The sequence below is a fragment of the Petaurus breviceps genome, unplaced genomic scaffold (assembly GCF_028583685.1).
Source record: "Petaurus breviceps papuanus isolate PSGF00001 unplaced genomic scaffold, PetGlider_PUasm1.0 103, whole genome shotgun sequence".
NCBI classification, from domain to species: Eukaryota; Metazoa; Chordata; class Mammalia; order Diprotodontia; family Petauridae; genus Petaurus; species Petaurus breviceps.
This window is the reverse complement of record NW_027185588.1, coordinates 4,218,827-4,238,256: the sequence shown is the minus strand read 5'-3', so window position 1 is coordinate 4,238,256 and position 19,430 is coordinate 4,218,827. Positions and strand designations below refer to the sequence as shown.

Genomic DNA, 19,430 nt, shown 5'->3' with positions numbered 1-19,430 from the left:
GAGGGGAGGCAGAGGTGGTGAGATCCTGAATTAATCCTGTGGGAGGAGTGGAGAGAAGGGGATGGTTTCAGGAGATGTTATAGAAGCAGAATCAACAAAACTGGCGACTGATTGAATATGGAGATGAGGTATTGGGAATGACTCATAGAGAGAAAACCACAGGTCTACAGAACATAGAATGGGATATCTGGGAATGACTTTAGAGATTATCCCTTCATTTTATAGATGAAACAACTAAGGCTCCTAAAAAAGTCAAGTGACTTGACTAAGATCACAAAGCAAGTCAGTGGCAGAGGTGGGAATGGAACCCAGTTCTAGTGAACTCTTAATCCTCTCTAAGGATAGAGGTTGGTAGAACTTCATGCTCAGAATAAGTATCACCCTCTCTAGAAGAAAAAGGAATACAGAGAGCAGTTGTCTGAATGAACCCGGGCACATAGCACCTCCCATCTCTCCCATTTATTCAAGAACCACTGAACATCAGAGACTGACCCATTGAAGGGGATGGAGAATTAAAACTTACAGGCTCTTTAATGGTACCCAAACTTGGGACCTGCTCACCTTTTTGGGATTCTTATTCTGGGTCTGGAAAAATGACTCCAGAATGTGGTTGGGAGTAGCCTTGATCCTCACGGGGTCATGCACACCCAGGGCTCTGCTCAAGGGCAGCCCTATGATCCTGTGAGAGAAGACAGGAGGAGCTGAGTACGTGGTTAGTCTCCTATTTATGGCCCTTTGGGAGCCCTCTACTAAATGTTGCCCACCAACTCACCTACCACAGCTGGATTGACATAGCTTGGAGGAGATGGAGGATGGGAGAAAGGATGGGGTGCCTGTGGGGCACATATAAGATGCTTAGCCTAGGAGGAAAGAGCATCCTATATTTTCCTTATGGGAGGAACTTCTGAGCTGTCAGAATAGGGGGCAGGAAGATCCTTTTCAGTGTTTCAGATGAGTTCCCTAAGATTCTGGGGCTACAACCAAAGGGCAAACATTCTCTTCCCCTTAAATTCATTAAGTATTTGGTAAATAACTATTGTGTATCAAGCTGAGTGCCCAGTGTTAGGGAGAGAGACAGACTTTAATTAAGACACTATTCTTGCCCTTAAGAAGTTTATAGTCTGGTAAGGGAATAAGGTACCCACAAAAATATCCATAATATTATATAGAAAGTGCTTCAAAACAGTGAAAAGGAAAAGGTTAAGCCCATTACCAATTAGGGACAAGGGAGGGAAAGTCAAGGAAGTCTTCCTAGATAAGGTGGCATTAGTTCTGGACTTCAAAGGTTAGTGAGGAAAGAAAGCAGGCTCATGTGTAAGAATTATACAAGAGTTTTCGGGGAGCAGTGTTCTTCAATTTAGCTGGAACTGAATACAAGGTAGAAAAATGCTAAGGCACCACTCCATTTCTTATGGTTCAATTATATCTCATTTTATTTGTATAGTTGTGATTAATTGCATCTGCAAGTGAAGGAGCCAGGAATGTAGGTGAGAAAGAAGCAGAGACCTTGGGCATAGCTTACCTCTGTATCTTTTTCCAACCCAATCATTGGCATGGGGACAATTGAGAGACTTACTGTTTGAAAACTAAGGGACTCTGATCCAAGAACTATTTGATAATCATTAAGTAAACAAACATTGTCTGATTTATACCCAAGTCTTTGAATAGAGGAAAATTATTATCAATAGAAAAGTCACTCTAAGCTAGCATGAGGTTTCTGACATAAGGGACCAAGTCAGGTACCAAAAAAGTTGTCTAAAGAGAAGACATGGTCTGGGCATTCAGTGCCAAGAAGGACCCTGTTGTTTTTGTTGTTATCGTTTTTCTTAAATAATTTGTCCCTGAGGGCTGAAAATTGTTGGGGAAATGCAAAGCTTCAGTAGGGAATAAAACAGGGGAGATTTCTTCTAGTCCCAGAACAAGGATTCTTCTGTCTTTTCTAAAAGAGTTAGGTAAAAAAAAATCTTGGCAGAATGGTAACTGAGAAAGCTAGTCAGAAGCTGGAAGTGTTAGAAAGAGACTATGGCCAAGCTGGCAGTCCTGTGGGGACTGGGAGATCAGGAAGCCAAAAGATAAGTATTTGACAGGGAATAGACCAGCATGGACCAGGCCTATTCAGTAGTTTATGAGACCATGTCAAACAACATGTGCAGCCCAGCAACACCAAAGATAAGAGTTGCCCTTCTACACAACCTACAAGTGTAACTCCCCATGTATCTTACAGATATGTGCTCATTCTTTCCACTGATATGTTGTATTTTGGGGATACTAGGCCCCAGATATGTGGGGCTACTTTCCTCAGCCTAACATTTCATTAAAGTGCTTTTGATTTGAACTAGTTGTGTCTTCTGACTGATTATTAAAGGTGAATACATCAGTAGGGGCTCATGAGGTAAATATGCTAGGAGAATGAATATACAGAATTCCTTGAACCTCTGAATCCACCCACTGAAGGCCTCCTCTCTTAGAAGAGAGGGGCTGTGCAAAGGAATTAAATATTCAAATATTATAATCTTACAAGATTTAAGAGGAAAACACTTTGTAGGCCTACTTTGAATGGTGTGATATGGTGAAAAAAATGTTAGATTTGGAATTAAAAGACTTGGACCAGAATCTCTAATCTATTACCCATTCTGTGACCCTGGGCAAGACACCTTACCACTTTAGGCCCCAATTTTCTCTGCTGAAAAATAAAGTGGCCAGCCTAAAGAGAATGCATACTGGTGATCCAAGAGAGATCTTGTTGAAACACAACAAGATGAAATGGGTGTAAGCAAAATGATGCTCAAGGACATATCACAGACTCCAAAGAAGGCCATAATAATTAATGGCAAAGAAACAAATGGAAGAAAATGAAAACCTAACAAATATAACTTTAACTATGAAAAAATCTTTTTATCAAATATCTTTGATAAGAATCTTCTATGGAAGATATATCAAAACTAATATAGATATAAAAAGTCAAAATAGTTTGCCTATAGATGTCATCTAAGAATATTACAAACTTATCTAGAAAGAATTACAGACTGTCAATAGTCAAATAAAAGATTGCTCTGTGTCACTAATAATTAGAAAAATGCAGAGAAAAATAACTCAGATGTCTCACTTCATATCCATCAAAATAGCAACATGACAAAAGATGAAAATTGTCAATGCTGAAGTGGCTATGAGGAGATAGACATAATAATAAAATATTGATGGAGCTCTGAATTCATCCAAAAATTCTAGGAAGAAATTTGGATTAATGCTACAAGATTCACTAAACAATTGAAACCATTTGACGCAGACATCTCATTGCTAGGTGTATATATAATGCCCTAGGGGTGTCAGTGACATAAGGGAAAATCTCACATATAATAAAATCTTAATAACGGCATATTTTGTGGTAGGATACAAAAAAGCAAAAAAAAAAAACTCTTGGAAACATAATACATTCCTGATGATTAGGGAATAGCTAAATAAATTGTGGTGTATGGATTTAATGGAAAATTATCTGCTAAACAAAATGATGAATATGAGGAATTAAGAGAAACTTGAAAAAACTTGACTGAACAAATGCATTATGAAGTAAAACTCCTAAGAACAGTATGTACATTAACTACAACAATATAAATGGACTTGAATGTTATTAATTTAATGACACATCTTGCTTCACTTCTCCCTTGAAGAAATGAAGAAATTAACTGGTCCCTGCCTTCCTTACAGATGTGGAGTCCTATGGATGCAGAATGTTGCATTCATTGTCAGATGTGATTGATGCATTGGTTGGTGTTGATTAATTTTTTCTTTGTTAGAAGAGAAAGTGTAGGGGCGGCCAGGTAGCACAGCGAGTAAGAGCACCGGCTCCAGTGTCGGGATGACCTGGAGATCGAATCCCGGGCTCAGACACTTAGCACCCACCCAGAAACACCTAGCCATGTAACCTTGAGCAAGTTACTTAACCCCAATTGATTAGGGGTGGCCAGGTGGCTCAGCGAGTAAGAGCACTGGCTCCAGTGTTGGGATGACCTGGGGATCAAATCTGGACTTAGATACTCAGCACCACACCCAGAAATAACTGGCCGTGTAACCTTGAGCAAGTTACTTAATCCCAATTGCTTTAAAAAAAAAAAAAAAGAAGAGAAAGTGTACACTGTATGGGTTGGGAACAGGGGAGGGTATATCCTTAAAGAACTATAAAAACAAAAAGAATCAGTAAAATTTTTACTTTTTTTAAAAGGGGCTAAGGGGAAACCCTCTACAGTTGACTCACCTCTCAATGCCGTATCTAATGATTATTAAGACAAATGTCAGGGGAATGGCTGCCAGCAGGTCTCTGGGATGAGGGTATGTGATTCCATCTGAATCTTCCAAATCAGCCCAGGTGTAACCGGGTGGTAACCAGTATTCAGCCTTCCAAAATGACTTGTACAGAGTGTTCAGCATCCTGAGGATAAGACATCAAATGTCTCAAAAGGATCATCAGGGAAAAGCATGTGTTGATTATTCAAGAGCTAGTTAACAAAGTCAGTGTACCCAGATCATCAATTTTAGAAACAGAGAATGTCATAACTATAGGAGACTTGAGGAAGTCTAACCACTTCATCTTACAGATAGAGAAACTGAGGCCCCAAAATAGGATGAGATTTACCTAAGGTCACATGGAGAGTCAATGAAAGAACTGAGTCTAGAACTCAGGTTTCCTACTTCCCACTCCAGAGCTATTTCTAATGCATTTGCCCTGAAAGATCTTGGGGATTGGGGATCAAGGGTCAGGCGAGAATATATTGGTTGTTCAGGTTTCATCTAACATGCTGGCTGCTGCCTAAATCTTCCTTGACATAAGAGATTCAGGTGTCCCAGTCTATCCAGCACCTGCCTTAAACAGATTAGCTCAACCCAGTGTTGCTTCTGATATGACCATGGAATGTCAAGGTGGCAGAGGTTGGGGAAGACAGTTTCCAATGGAGGGAAAACAGGTCCTAGAACCAAAGAATTGACAGCTCCTATGGAACCCAGAATGCCGGAGGTGGAAGGTCCTTAGTAAATGTCAGAATTAAGAGGGTTAGACCAAAAAAGAGAATGGCAGAGCTAGGAGCAACCATTGATTTCAAGCAAGAATAGTGATCTTCCTATCACTGAAAGCATTCAGGGAGAAAGGCTGAATGATGACCCCTGTTGGTGACAATGTAGGAGAGGATTCTTGCTTCAGATGAGAGTGGTACTAGACCCTGTCTCAGGGTCTATCCATCTCTGGCACTCTAAGTTTCCTCTAGAAAAACTTCCCTTGGTCCCTTCCCCCTCCCCCATCTTCGCCAGTGACATAGGTTCTGGGACCTCACCTCTCTGAGTTCAGGAAGACCTCAAAGGCTTCTCTTCCCCCTGAATGTCCTTCTGCCCCTAAATGGCAGTGGCTGGTGAGATCAAGAAATGCTTTTGGGGCTGCCCACTGAGAGGCCAGTCTGTTAACCCATTTCCAGGGAAAGACATTGACTCTCCTTACCTGGGAGTGGTGTCCCTCCTTGTATACCATGTCCCTTGTCTGTTCTGGGCCAGAAGCATTGCCCAAAAGGGAGTATAAATTCCTTGTGGTGCAAGAGCTGGTTTGGTTTTTCTTTGTTTTGTCCATATGCCATTAACTCCTAGCTCAGTACCTGGCATCTCATTCTCACTAACTGAGAATTCCAGACTTGAAAGGGTTCCTCGAGACCATCTAGTCCAACTGTGCATGAACAAGTAATCCATGAAAAGGAATTCCCCCCTCTAGATGACCCAACAAGGGGCCCAAGCCAGGTTTCCCTTTGAAGATCTTCAAAGAAAGGGAACCTGTTGCCTCCTGTGGAAACCCATGCTACATTTCCATACCTTTTATTTTTAAGAACATTTTCTTCAAGGAAATAATCCCAAAGACTAGGAAAAATGGAAGTTGTCTGAAGAAAACATTTATTAAGCACCTACTATATACTAGGTGCTATGCTAAGTAGTTGACAAATAACTCATTTGATCCTCATGATGACCATGGGAAGTACATGCTATTATCATTCCCATTTTACAGTTGAGGAAATGGAGGCAGGCAGAAATTAAGTGTCTCACCTAGGGTCACACATCAGGTGTCTGAAGCCCAATTTGAACTCAAATCTTTCTGATTCCAGGCCCAGGACTTTATCCACTTTGCCCTGTGTGTATACACAGGGGACTCACTAAACAGTTCAGATTTTTATAAAGTTATATACAGAAGTTGGAAGTAAGAGCAGATGACAGGAGATAAATGAATATAAAAGGATGCCAGGATCCGGCATAAATAGCCCCATGAGTGACTATATTCTAATAAGTAGAAGATAGAGAGGAAAACTAAGGTCAATAATATAGGGCAGGGGGTGTTGTTTAAAGCAACATTGAGGAAAAGAGAACCCAAAGGAGGATGGGCTCTTTGCTTGGTCTGGTTGAAAGCTGTGTGAGTAAAGAGAGGGGGTCAGATTCAAGCTAGGCTGTGTGGATAGATTCAATAAACTATGGCAAGGGATTAGATAGGAGGGATGAGGAAAACTGAGAAACTAATGGCAATGCTAGGCTTTCAAACTTGGGCCACTGGAGGGCTGTTTTTACCTGTCTTGATATCCCTGATGCTTAGCCCTGTCCCATAAAGTTTAATAAATGCTTGTTACTTGACTTGTTGACTGGAAGTATGTCTGTGCCTTCTACAGAAGAAGCAGAGTTATCCTGGGGCTCTGATCCCCTTGGTGAATTCTGAAATCCATTCTCCTAGTATCCTCCATTCCTGGACCCTCCCCGCCCCCCTCTCGCGTTTTGGACTATCTTTTCCTAGAATTTAGCAGGGCCAAACACAAAAATTCAACATATGCTTGTTCACTGACTGACTATCCAAGGCATGCACCAAATATTTCCATCTTTACCCTCTTCATCTCCAATGAACTTGACGAGGAAACTCCTTGTTGACCAGAGAAATCTCCAGCTGTGCTTCGCTTATCTCTCCTGTCTCCCACTGTACCATCTGAGATAAAATTGTCCTCAAGCCCAGTCGGGCACATATGCCACCTTCCCAGCTTTGAGGGGAAGATGGTGTCAATTGTATAGTCTTGATGAGGAAGGCATCCTTCAACTGCATTAATCAATATAAATTGGGCTGCCTAGTGGGGCTAGAGCATTAAGCAGAAGCATCACATATGGTATTCTGCTAATTCCCTTGGAACCTGACCCAAAGGAAAACAGAAGCTGGGCACAGCATGAGTATAAATGAATGTCTGAGCATGGATGAACTCATCCCAGGAGAGGAACCATATTCCATCAGTACTTGGTAGCTATGTGGACAGTCAGGGTACAATTGACTGTGTTCTCCTGTAATATACAGGCCCTACCTACCTCCCTGATGTTCACTTCCTTGAAGGTCCTAGGGCTTACAGACAGGAAGAGGGTTATAAACTGGTTTGCCTTCTCTGGACAGGGGTAATTTTCAGAAGTCTGATTTACAACGAATGGGAAGAAGCCATATTACACCACTTTTCTAACCTAGAAGCCTTTGTGGGGCCAGCCCTGAAGTCAGATGCCCCAGTTCCAGCTCCCAGAAGCTGCCAGGGAATCTCCATCTGCAGAAGGATACCCTTCTTAAGGACATTGTATGGGTTTTGATGGATCAGAATGAGTGTAAATAGGAAGTATTTCCATTCTCTCCATAAACTCTGAGAGTCTTCCCCTCCCAGGTATATTCTTTTGTGAAGGCAAACTAGGCCACCGTCTACCTCAATTCTTACCTAGCCTTTAATCACTGAACAGGTGTTGGCTCAGAAAACTGAGACCTAGGAAAGACCTTAACTTAGAAAGACCGCGGTGTCCACTGCATCCGGGGCCATTGTCACTCATCTGATTCATATCTTGCCATTGGACTACAATGATTCTGGAGGAGAGAGTGAGACATGACTGCACAGCTCCGTTTCACTTAAATCCAACTCACTTACATGTCATGACATCACCTTGTCATCGGTCCTGTTCAAGGGTGAAGGATGAGCAATGATCACGTCAAGAGCTTCATGAGGAATTGGGAAAGAAAAAGAAGGGCTGGATGACCAAGGAGGAAAACGCAGGCGAAGGAAGCCTAGTAAGGAACCCACTCACTTGCTACCAACTATCCACAGAATAGTAAAAGGCCAGTCGGGGAGGCTCTTAGAACACAGAACATCAGAACTTGGAGAGCCCTTAGAACACAGAATGGCAGAGCTGGGAGGGTCCTTAGGACACAGAATGTCAGAGCTGGGAGGGCCCTTAGGACACAGAATGTCAGAGCTGGGAGGGCCCTTAGGACACAGGATGTCAGAGCTGGGAGGGCCCTTAGCACACAGGATGTCAGAGCTGGGAGGGCCCTTAGGACACAGAATGGAAGAGCTGGGAGGCCCCTTAGAACCCAGAATGGCAGAGCTGGGAGGGCCCTTAGAATACAGGATGGCAGAGCTGAAAGTGGACCTTTATTTAGACTAGTCCAGACCTTTTGTTTTATAAATGGGGAAACTGAGTCCTGGAAAGGGGCAGAAAACCCCGGGAGGACTTTTTTTCATTAGTCAGTGCTTTATTCTGACCACTGTCATCCACTTCTTGGTTCATTGGGCTAATAATAATATATGAATTTTTATATCCAGAAGTGAAAGTAAGTGACAGATCAAGATTGTTTTTATTATTTATTATTGTTATTATTTCTTATTCAATAAGAATTTACTACTGTAATTACTATCATAAAATCTACTGAAACTGCACATGCAGCTCCCACTGTGGGAGACAGCAGAACCTTTTGTATTAGGTATTATTTCTTATAATCCCTTTTGCTTTCATGTGAAAAACTAATAGTTTTCTTTGAGCCATGGGGCTTTGAACTTCATAAATCCATATGCCACATTTTTCTTATTTGTATAAAACCTTTTTAATGTAATTGAAATTATCCATTTTACACCTAACTTTGTTCTCTATCTCTTGTTCATTCATAAGTTGTTTGCTTATCCATAAGTCTGATAAGTAATATGCTCTGTGTTCTTCTAATCTTCTTGTAAAATTTCTTTATATCTAGGTCATGCATTCATTTTGACCTTATATCAGTAAATGGTGTAAAATACTGGTCTATGTTTAGTTTCTACCAGATTGCTTTCCAGTTTTCCCAAGAAATTTTACCAAATAATGAATTCTTATGCCAAAATCTTATGTCTTTAAAGGACATATGAAGAAAGTATCTGCATCCAGAGAAAAAACTGATAAATAGAAGTATGTATATAACAATTTTACATATGTATGTGTGTATAGATGTGTGTGTGTATATATATGTTCACAAAAATATAAAAATTTATTTATGTCTACTGGTAGTCATCTCTAGGGTGAGGTGGAAGGGAAGGAGAAATAAAGGAAATTTACATGATAATTTTGCTGTATATTTTAATAGATTAGCAAGTTGTGCATAGTAGATTTGCAGTTTCATGGACAATCATCTTTTTTTATTATATTTGTTATGGAATTTTTCCATAACATGGAATTATTCCATTTGTTATGGAAATGCTTGTTTTATTCCATATATTAAAAATAAAATTAAAAATGAAAATGTATAAAAGAAAGAATAAAAAAAAACACATGCCAAAAGGGTAGCACATTTTTCTTTTCTTTTCTCCTACTTGTTTCAAAAGTTTTCTCTGCCTGGCAGGCTATCTCTCCCCTCACCCCTTCCCCCCAAATAAGATAACAATAGGCCCAAAAGAGTGTGTTCTTCATCTGGAAGTCTCTCAGGGAGCCAGCCAAGAGTCACATTTGTACTCCCTGCTCTCGTTATCTATTTAAGATCTGAATGGCTATAACTTATCTCTGCAAAGACTCATATCCTCATAATCTTACTGGTACATGTAAGTTGTATGTACTGCTATATGAAGGTTATGTATTGGGTTTTGCTTTCACTTTTTAGTTGTTTTGTTGTATATTTGAATGGAATAGCAAGTTGTGCAAAATATACTTGCAGTTTCATGTACAATCATCTTTTTTATTGTACTATGTTATAGAAATTCTTGTTTTATTCCAAAATTAAAAATAAGACTAAAAATAAACATCTATAAAAGAAAGACCAAAGGAAAAAAAAATCATGTGCTAAAAGGTAACACATAAACTTTTTCTTTTCTCCTACTTGGTTAAAAAATTTTCCCTGCCTGGCACATTCCCTCCACCTTCCCACCCCCAACTAAGATAACAATAGGCCCCCAAAAGTGTGTCCTTCATCTGGAAGTATCTCAGGGAGCCTGCCAAGAGTCTCATTTGCACTCCCAGCTCTCAATATCTGTTTAAGATCTGAGTGGTTATAATTTATCTGTGCAAAGACTAATATCCTTCAATAACTTACTGGTATACAAAAAGCTATATGTATTGCTATGTGAAAATTATGTATTGGATTTTACTTTTACTTTTTAATGGCACAGAGTTAATTCTCATAGAATTATTTATTTAGAGAGCACTGCCTACTAAATGTTGGGGAATAAGCAAGAGAGTAGCTTGATCCCCTTCCCTTCTTTTGGAATTAACCACAAATAGAGGACAAAGATGCTTGCTTGAGACTAGTCAGTAAAGTTATTGGCATATCAAAGACTAGAAGCCAGATATGCTGGTCCAGAGTAGAGTTCTCCTCTTGTCACTGCCTCTTTTAAGAGAAATGACAAAGATGGAAGAAATTTTCCCAGGTCTAGAGAGCAGGGCTGGGTTCAGATATTCTCTAAATGAATAAAAGTCTAGCCATAGCTCCCTCCTCTTGTATTTGGGAAATTACTTTTTTAACCCATGGGTAAGGCAAGTACCTGGGGAGCTCCCTTGGAGACTTCTTCTAATTTCTTTATTATCATCATCATTATAGCTAACATCCATATGGCAGCTAAGGTTTACAAAGCATTTTCTAAATATTAACTCATTTTATCCTTATAAGGATCCTGGAAGGTAGGTGTTATTATTATCTCCATTTTACAGATGAGGAAACTAAGGCTGAGAGTGAGTGACTTGCCCAAAATCATATACCTAGCAAGTGTCTGAGGCAAGATCTGAATTCAGGACTCCAAAACTAATGTTCTATCCATTGCTCTATCAAGCTGTAATCAACTAGTAATGCTTCTGCTTTGTAATTAGCGGTGTCACCAATTCTGAGTTCACCTAACTCACTCTTCTAGTACACAGCTCTCCATCTTTTTCATTGGCCTGTTTGACCAAAACAAATCTCCCAACTATGGGCAAATACACTGGCTCTCCCCCATGCCTAGAATACTTTTTCCTCATCTCTACCTTCTAGATTCCCCTGCTTCCTTCAGGTTCCAGCTAAGATCAAACCTTGCATAAGAAATATTTCTAATACCCATTCATACTAGAGCCTTCCATCCACAATTACCTATCTTTGTCTATATTATTTGCACATGGTTGTTTGTATATTGTTTTCCCCACTAGAACTTGAATTCTTTGAAAGAAGGAACCTTTTTTAGCTTTCTTTTTTTTTTTTAAAGCAATAGGGGTTAAGTAACTTGCTCAAGGTTACACAGCCAGTTATTTCTGGGTGTGGTGCTGAGTATCTGAACCCGGATTTGATCCAGGTCATCCCGACACTGGAGCCGGTGCTCTTACTCGCTGAGCCACCTGGCCGCCCCTTTTCACTTTCTTTTTATTCTCAGGAGTAGCACAGTGCCTGGAACATAGTGGACTCTTACTAAATTCTTGTCGACTTGACTTGAAAGACTTTATCAAGTGATTCACTAAAATCTAGGTAAAATATCTCTATCATAGTTGAGGAATGATATTAAAAATGAAAAGAAGGAAAGAAACAATCATTTATTAAGCACCTACCATGTACCAAGCGCTTTCACAAACATTGCATTTGATCCTCACAATAACCCTATTATTATTAGTATTCTCATTTTGGAGTTGAGGAAACTGAGGCAAACAGAGGTTAAGTGACTTGCCCGGGGTCACACAGCTAGTCTTTGAGGCCATATTTGAACTCTTATCCTCTTCATGTTAGGCCTAACACTCTATCTACTACTAAACGACCTTTGTGATCAGTGATATCTTTTCCTAGCTATTCACCTTTTTGTTTAATGACACATTCTAGATTTCATCAGAAATCCAAGTCAAGCTCCTTGGCTTGTGACAAGCTGTTTTCATGCCCCTTGAGATGACAGTAAGGATATTTACCTTATTCCAGTCCTGCCCATTCCCCATCCTTCCTTACGCCAGTGCTATAAAGATCACTAACAATGGCTCAGCATCCCAACCCCTCAGCCTCTAGGCGAGGAACCCCTAGGTTGGCTGATCAGTCCTGCAGAGGAGGTAGCTGCTCTCTTGCTATCTCAGTTCATATATCAGGGTGGACAAACAGCTCCCTACCAGAGATCTTCGTTCTTAGCTTTCGCGGAAAGATTCTTCTCTTTGGTGGAGAAAAGAGAAGCAAAATCAATACATCAACAAGGAGGTGCTAAGTGCTTGTGGTGTATCTAAACCATGACAATTCAAAGCCCTCAAAAAGTTTGCATTCTAATGGAGGAGAGACATGTCAATAAGCACATGTATACAGTAAAAGGAAGGTAGACTCAGAAGGGAAAGGGACCAGGAAAGGTGAGTTGAACTTTTTTGAAGAAAAACCAATATTTTAAGGGGCAAAAGTGAAGAGGGAGAGCATTGTAGGCATAGGAGACAGCTATTGTGAAGGCATATAGATGGGAGAAGCCCTGTGTGTAAGGTACAGCAAGTAGGTTAGTTTAGTTGTACAGGCTGCATGGAGGGAGGCACTAAAGAGGAAAACAATTGGAGAGTAGATTGTCCATTTTTAGTGTGAACATTTATGCCCTGAACATCACCAAAGCTACAAATTGGGGTTTGATCGATTGTTTTATTGATTTCTGTACTTAAGAAAGTGGTGAAGAAAATGTTAATAATGTAGACTAAACGTGTTTCTTGGGAACATTATTTTTTCTGAAGAACTGGTTGTTAAATATTTGTTAGCATACCACTGGAAAAGGGTCAGGGTGAGAAGAGTTTGTTTTTTTTTTGATAGAGCAATTTCCATTTGATTTTATAGGTAATATGAAGACTCTCAACTTTAATGAGGGGGGAGATAAAATGGTCATTTTGAGTCACTGTATGGCTCAAAGATTATAGTTCAGTCACTGTGTGACCTTGGGTAAAGCTTTCAAACTTTCTGATTCTCAGTTCCTTGACTGAGGATTCTAGAATCCAGGAGGTGATAATCTCTTTGTCTTTAGTTTAGGATGCTCTCTAGTATAATCTAGTCAGATCATACCTGGGGTACTGAATTGAATTCTGGGCATTCCATTTTTAGTAGGACACTGATTAACCATCTCCAGTTAATCCCAACAACCTGAGCTGTGCCAAGGTAGAATGGGCTACCTCAGTAGATAATGGGCTCCTCCTCACTGGGATCTTTGAGAAAATAGTGGGTGATGACCTCTTGTCAGATACTGGCTACTGTGCCCAGGAATTTTGTGCAGAAGCTAGCTAGAACCTGTTGAAAGTAGAACTTTGGAAAGACGTGACTCATTGCATTTAGTTCTATATTAACTATTTTGTGGTATATGATCCCTGAATGAACTGCAAGAACAGCTGCAACAGTTGGTTCCTTTCAAAGTCTTCTTTGCTCCCTTAATTGGTACAAAAACACTTAATTGCTATAAAAGAGAACTTCAACAGTATAAGAAGTGTTCTCTTCCCTTATCTAACCTAATGGACAGTTCTTTTTGATTTAGTACAATTTACCACACGAACAAGGACACATCCCTTAGAATACATTCTCCTTAACAAGCACATATTTTTTCTTTATATGACCAGCTACATAGCAACAAGAACCCAATTTTTTTCTTTGTTTCATCCAATGCATAAATACTATGAGGCAAATTGCGAATGACACCAATTTCCGTCAACTGCCAATGGAATGTATCATACTCTAAGTGAGCAAACTGCAATGAAATATCTCTGATTTCTATTGCCTTATTGCCGTCAACTACTCCAAAGGAAAAAAAAATTCAAGTGGGAGAAATTTCCCAACTATGAAATTCTGATATTTCCCCATTGATCATGCAAATTTATGCAAAAAAACTCATATTTCATTCTTTAAAAACTTAATATTTATCTTTTTAACATTCATTTTTATATAAGTCTCTTCAGGTTTTTCTGAAACCATCCTGCCTGTTATTTCTTATAGCACAATAGCAGTCCATCACAATAATATAATATTACTTGTTCAACCATTCCCCAATTGATGGGCATCCCCTTAATTGCCAATTCTTTACCACAATGAAAAGAACTACTAGAAATATTTTATACATGTAGGTCCTTTTCCTTTTTCTTTGATCTCTTTGGGATACAGGTGTAGTAATAGTATTGCTGCATCAGAAGATATGCAGTTTTATAGTCCTTTGGCCATAATTCCAAATTGCTATCCAGAATGGTTTCACAACTCCACAGACAGTGCATTAGTGTCCTAATTTTTCCACATCTTCTCCATCATTTATCATTTTTCTTTTCCACCATGTTATCCCATGTGATAGGTATGAGGTGGTACCTCAAAGTTTATTTAATTTGCATTTCTCTAATCAACAATGATTTAGAGAATTTTTCATAGTACTTATTATTTTAAGGAAAGTTCCATTTATTCCTCTAATTTCCAGTGTTTTTAATAGGAATGAATATGGCATTTCATCAAAAGCTTTTTTTTCTGTATCTAGTGAGAAAATCATATGACTTTTGTTGGTTTTTATATTGATATGGTCAATCATGCTGATAGTTTTCCTAAAATTGAACCAGCCCTGCATTCCTGGTATAAATCTCACCTGGTCATAATGTATGATCTTTCTGATATATTGCTATAATATCCTTGGTAGTGTCTTATTTAATGTTTTTGCATCAATATTCATTAGAGAACTTGGTCTGTAGTTTTCTTTCTCTGTTTGGCTCTTCCAGGTTTAGGTATCAGCATCATATTTGTGCAATTAAAGGAATTAGGTAGAACTTCTTTGCCTCTTTTCCCAAATAGTTTATATAGTATTAGAATCAATTGGGTTTTTTTAATGTTTGGTAGAATTCACTTGTCAATCTGGTCTGGGGAATTTTTTCTTAGGGAGCTTATTGATGGCTGGTTCAATTTCTTTTTCTAAGATAGGGTTATTTAATTTCCTAAGATATAATGATTTTATTTCCTCTTCTGTTAATCTAGGCAATTTATATTTTTGTAAATATTCTTCCATTTCATTTAGATTGTTAAATTTATTAACATATAATTGGTCAAAATAAGTCCCAATAATTGCTTTAATTTCATCTTCATTGGTAGTGAATTTCTCTTTTTCATTTTTGATACAGGTAATTTGATTTTCTTCTTTCTTTTTAATCAAAGCAACCAATGATTTATCTATTTTATTTCTGTTTTCATAAAGTCAGTTCCTAGTTTTATTTATTAGTTGAATAGTTTTCTTATTTTCAATTTTATTCATCTTTCCTTTAATTTTCAGGATTTTCAATTTGGTATTTAACTACAGATTTCTAATTTCTCCTTCCTCTAGTTTTTTAAAATTGCATATCCAATTAATTCATCTGCTTCTTCTCTATTTTATTGATATAAGCATTTAGAGATATAAAATTTCACTTAAGTACTCCCTTGACTGCATTCCACGAATTTTAGTATGTTGTCTCATTGTTGACTTTCTCTTTCATGAAATTATTGTTTCCATAACTTGTTCTTTGATTCACTCACTCTTTAGGATTTCATTACTTACTTTTCAATTATTTTTTTTTGCTTTTTTTTTGGAGGGGGGAAGGTAGGGCAATGGGTGTTAAGTGACTTGCCCAAGGTCACATGGCTAGTTTTTTGTGTTAAGTGTCTGAGGCCAGATTTGAACTCAGGTCCTCCTGACTCTGGAGCCGGTGTTCTATTCATTGAGCCACCTAGCCACCCCTTCAATTAATTTTTAATCTATCTTTCTACTGCCATTTATTGAGTGCAATTTTTATTGAATTACAATATTAAAAGAATGTATTTAATATTTCTGATTTTCTGTATTTGGTTGAGGGGGTTTTAGTCCTCAATAATTTGTACCATGAAGATGCCATGTGCAGCCAAGAAAAACATGTATTCCTTTCCAGTTTCATTTGATTTTCTTGAGAGGTCTATAATATCTAATTTTTGTAAAATTCTATTCATCTCCTTACCTTTTTCCTTATTTAGTTTATGGTTAGATTTATCTTTCTGAAAGGGTAATGCTGAGGTCTCCCCATAGCTTAGTTTTACTCTCTATTTCCTCCAGTAACTGATTTAACTTTTCTTTTAAGAAGTTGGATTCTATGTCATTTAGTGTACATGTGTTTAGCATTGATGATATCTCATTATCCATGGTACCTTATTTAGCAAAATGCCATTTCCCTGCTTATCTCCTTTAATTAGGTCTATTTTTGCTTTTGCTTTGTCTGAGATCATGATTGCTCCACTGTCTTTTTTATCTCAGCTGAAGCATAAGATAAAAGATTCTGCTCCAGCCCTTTATTTTTACTCAGTGTGTCCTTCTCTCTTTCAAGTTTCTTTCTTGTAAACAACATATTGTCTGGTTTCTAATACATTCTGCTATCTACTTCCATTTATCCACTGAAACCTAAAACTGTGTATAGGCAATGGAACAGGTCCCTGCACCCAGTGCCAGGAAAGGGTCCTTTGTAATCTCTTTCTGACTAGTTGTCCAATACCCTTACCATTTGTGGGCTAAGAACTCCTGAACCTACTGCTGCTGGTATACATGTCTCCAAGGACTGCTGCTGGTATTGTCACAGCATTGGCTATGCTTTAGACTGGTTATGACTCTGGTGTCACAGATCACTATTGCTGACCTCCTAACTTGCCTTCGACTGGAAAAAAATATCTCACTGTGACCTTTTATTGTCTGTGCCGCTCTGGAATTCAATTTGAGGCATTATTTTAAAGTCGTTTAGAAGGGAATGCTGGGAGAGTTCAGTTGAGTTGATCCATGTACTCCACCATCTTGGCACTGCCTCTCTAGGAATTCATATTTCTTGCCTAGAGCCCTGAGCCACCTCTATTGCAGAACTAGAAGGGTCCACTTCATACACAAACAAGAATCGCTGTCCCTCCATCATCTTCTTGAAGGGGAGCACATGACCTCCCAAGGCAACCCAATTCACTTCGGGATAACTTCAACTGTTGAAATGCTTTCTGAAATCAAGCTAAGATTAGAGAGACAAGAAAGCAAAGGAGGAATTTGATTTTGGATCAAGACCTTATAGAAGCAAGTTTAATCTGGAGACAAGACCTTATAGAACCAAAAGTTATAATAAGAAAGTGCCAGATTGTAGGCTACTGTCAACAAAGCCTGAGGGAGATCAGATGAGAGCAGAAGAGGCATGGAAATCATGCAGGTAGTGTACCCTATACCCTGGATGGTTATATTCCTATCTAATTTCCCTTTCTGAGGTTGGGTGGCAAAATCCAGAAAGTCAGAAGTAAATTTGGAAGGGGAATTGGAGAATAAAGTGGTTAATCATGGTATAGGGAGATGTCATAGGAGTTAGGGTGAAATACAAGAGAAGGGGTATTAGACTGGGAAGTAAGGGAATGTTGGGAGCCATGGGAGCAGGAAAGAGAGAAAAGAAATATGAATAGGGTAGTGGAGGAAACAATGAAGCCTCCCTTGGGAATGGGGCCCTGACCTCAGCATTCACCTTTAATATTCACAAGAAGGCAAATGAGACTGACCCTGGGAAGCCAGGCCACCTCACCCTGAGGCCTAAGAACTCACCCTATCCCATCCCACCCAGCAGTTCAGCCCATGGATGGTACCCATGAGCACCAGTCTGTCCAATTTCTATTCCAATAGGGTATTCTTCTGCCTCTTAGCCAAGCAAGTTGCATGGTTGACTCCTGGCTGGGGTCCACCTTGCTCCTCAACCCTCCACCCTAAAGAAGTAAGAAATACTCCAGAGATTTTGACCAGATTACTTCTGGGTTTAGGATTATCTTGGACCTGGGAGCAAACCTGGACCAGCCCCATGTTCTTAGAAGTAGATTGTGAAAGATATAAAAGAGGGTATGAAACAGGGATTAAATGTGTAACCCAAGGGTAATAGATCTTTTAGGAAATTGGATGTGACCCAAGAATGCCAGAGACGTGTGACACACGTGTATATATGTTATGTTTCACATGGGTATGTATTTGTTATAATGGGTGTCTGACATTTGGGATGTGTGTGTGTTTGTGTGTTTATAAAATGGGGGTATAGTGGTCATAAGGAGGTGAGGTCACTTGGGAAGAACAAGAGGAGAGACAGAGACAAAGTAAGAAGGGTGTGTGTGTTTGTGTGTGCAGGAAGCCTTCCTTGAGGTTTGGAAGAAGCATGTGATAGACAAATTAATCAGCAAGCATATTTTTTTTTAAGCCCAACTATGTGTCAGTCACTGTGCAAAGCACTCAGGCTGCAAAGCCAAAAGTGAAATACTCCCTGCCCCCTAGAATTTTCATTGTACTGGTAGAGACATTACACATACAGCTGTATACCAGAAAGATACAAGATAATGGAGGAAGGAGAGGCCCTGGCACTGTGGGGGGTGCGGGAGGAGGGGAAAATATCTCAGGCAGGAATTACTGTTTGATAAGATCCTTAAAGGAAACCAAGGATAAATACTTGTGGAATGAAGAGGAACTGAGGAGTAAGTGTGCTCCAGGCATGAGGGACAAAGAGAGCCACGGGCAGACAGACCTCTAGGAGCTCCCCTGGTTGGGCAGGAGGGGAGGGCTGGACCCTAGGCAAAGGGGCAGGGCGCGATCAGCACCAGCAGAGGGGATGTCAGTTGAGAAAACCCTTCAGAATGGGGGCCGGTTATCTGGCCGAACAAAGGATAAAGGGGGTGGGGAGGAAGCGCTTACCTGCTGCTGAAGGACAGAAAGACGGAAAACAGTTGGGACCGACTCTCCCCTCCTCTCGAGCAGCCTTGGCTCGAGTGTCACGGTTTGGTTCTGCGTCCCTTCTCAGGTGGAAGGCAAATGGAGTGAGGAAGCTACCCTTAGGGAAGGGTTTCTATGGGAACTGCAGGGAGCCTGGAGGGTGAAGGGTACAGAAGAGCTCGGAGTAAGTTGGAGCCCGAGCCTAGGGTGCGGAGCAGGCGGGACAAAGGGAGCTTGATGGTGAGAATACCGAAGGGATCTGGGGCGGGCTCTGGAGGGGGTGGTTTTGGAGAGAGGCGGGTGGCTTCTTGGCCAAAGGCCAAGGCTGGGGGAAGAAAGAAGTGTCTGTAGGGTGATTCCAAGGGCGGGGTGTGTGGGAGGGGGCTGTAGAATGGGGGGAGATGGAAGGAATGTGAGAAGACAGGTAGAGAAGTGCGGGAAAAGGAACTAGTGGAGTCTGGCAGATTCGGAGGAGCCACTAGAAATCCCTGA

General features: G+C 39.9%; 1 protein-coding gene across 2 annotated transcripts in view; it reads right to left on the bottom strand.

Annotated features, from left to right (window-relative positions):
• LOC138169871 (ceramide synthase 4-like) overlaps positions 1–19,194 on the bottom strand; it is a 43,717-nt gene extending 24,523 nt beyond the window's left edge. For both annotated transcript variants that reach the window (XM_069099471.1, XM_069099483.1), the window contains exons 1-3: positions 18,921–19,194; positions 4,253–4,426; positions 562–679 (exon numbers count right to left, since the gene is read on the bottom strand). In XM_069099471.1, coding sequence (XP_068955572.1) covers positions 562–679; positions 4,253–4,425 — 291 coding nt within the window. In that variant the 5' untranslated portion in view covers position 4,426; positions 18,921–19,194. The remainder of the gene's footprint in view (positions 1–561; positions 680–4,252; positions 4,427–18,920) is intronic.
• Between the last annotated feature and the right edge of the window lie 236 nt (positions 19,195–19,430).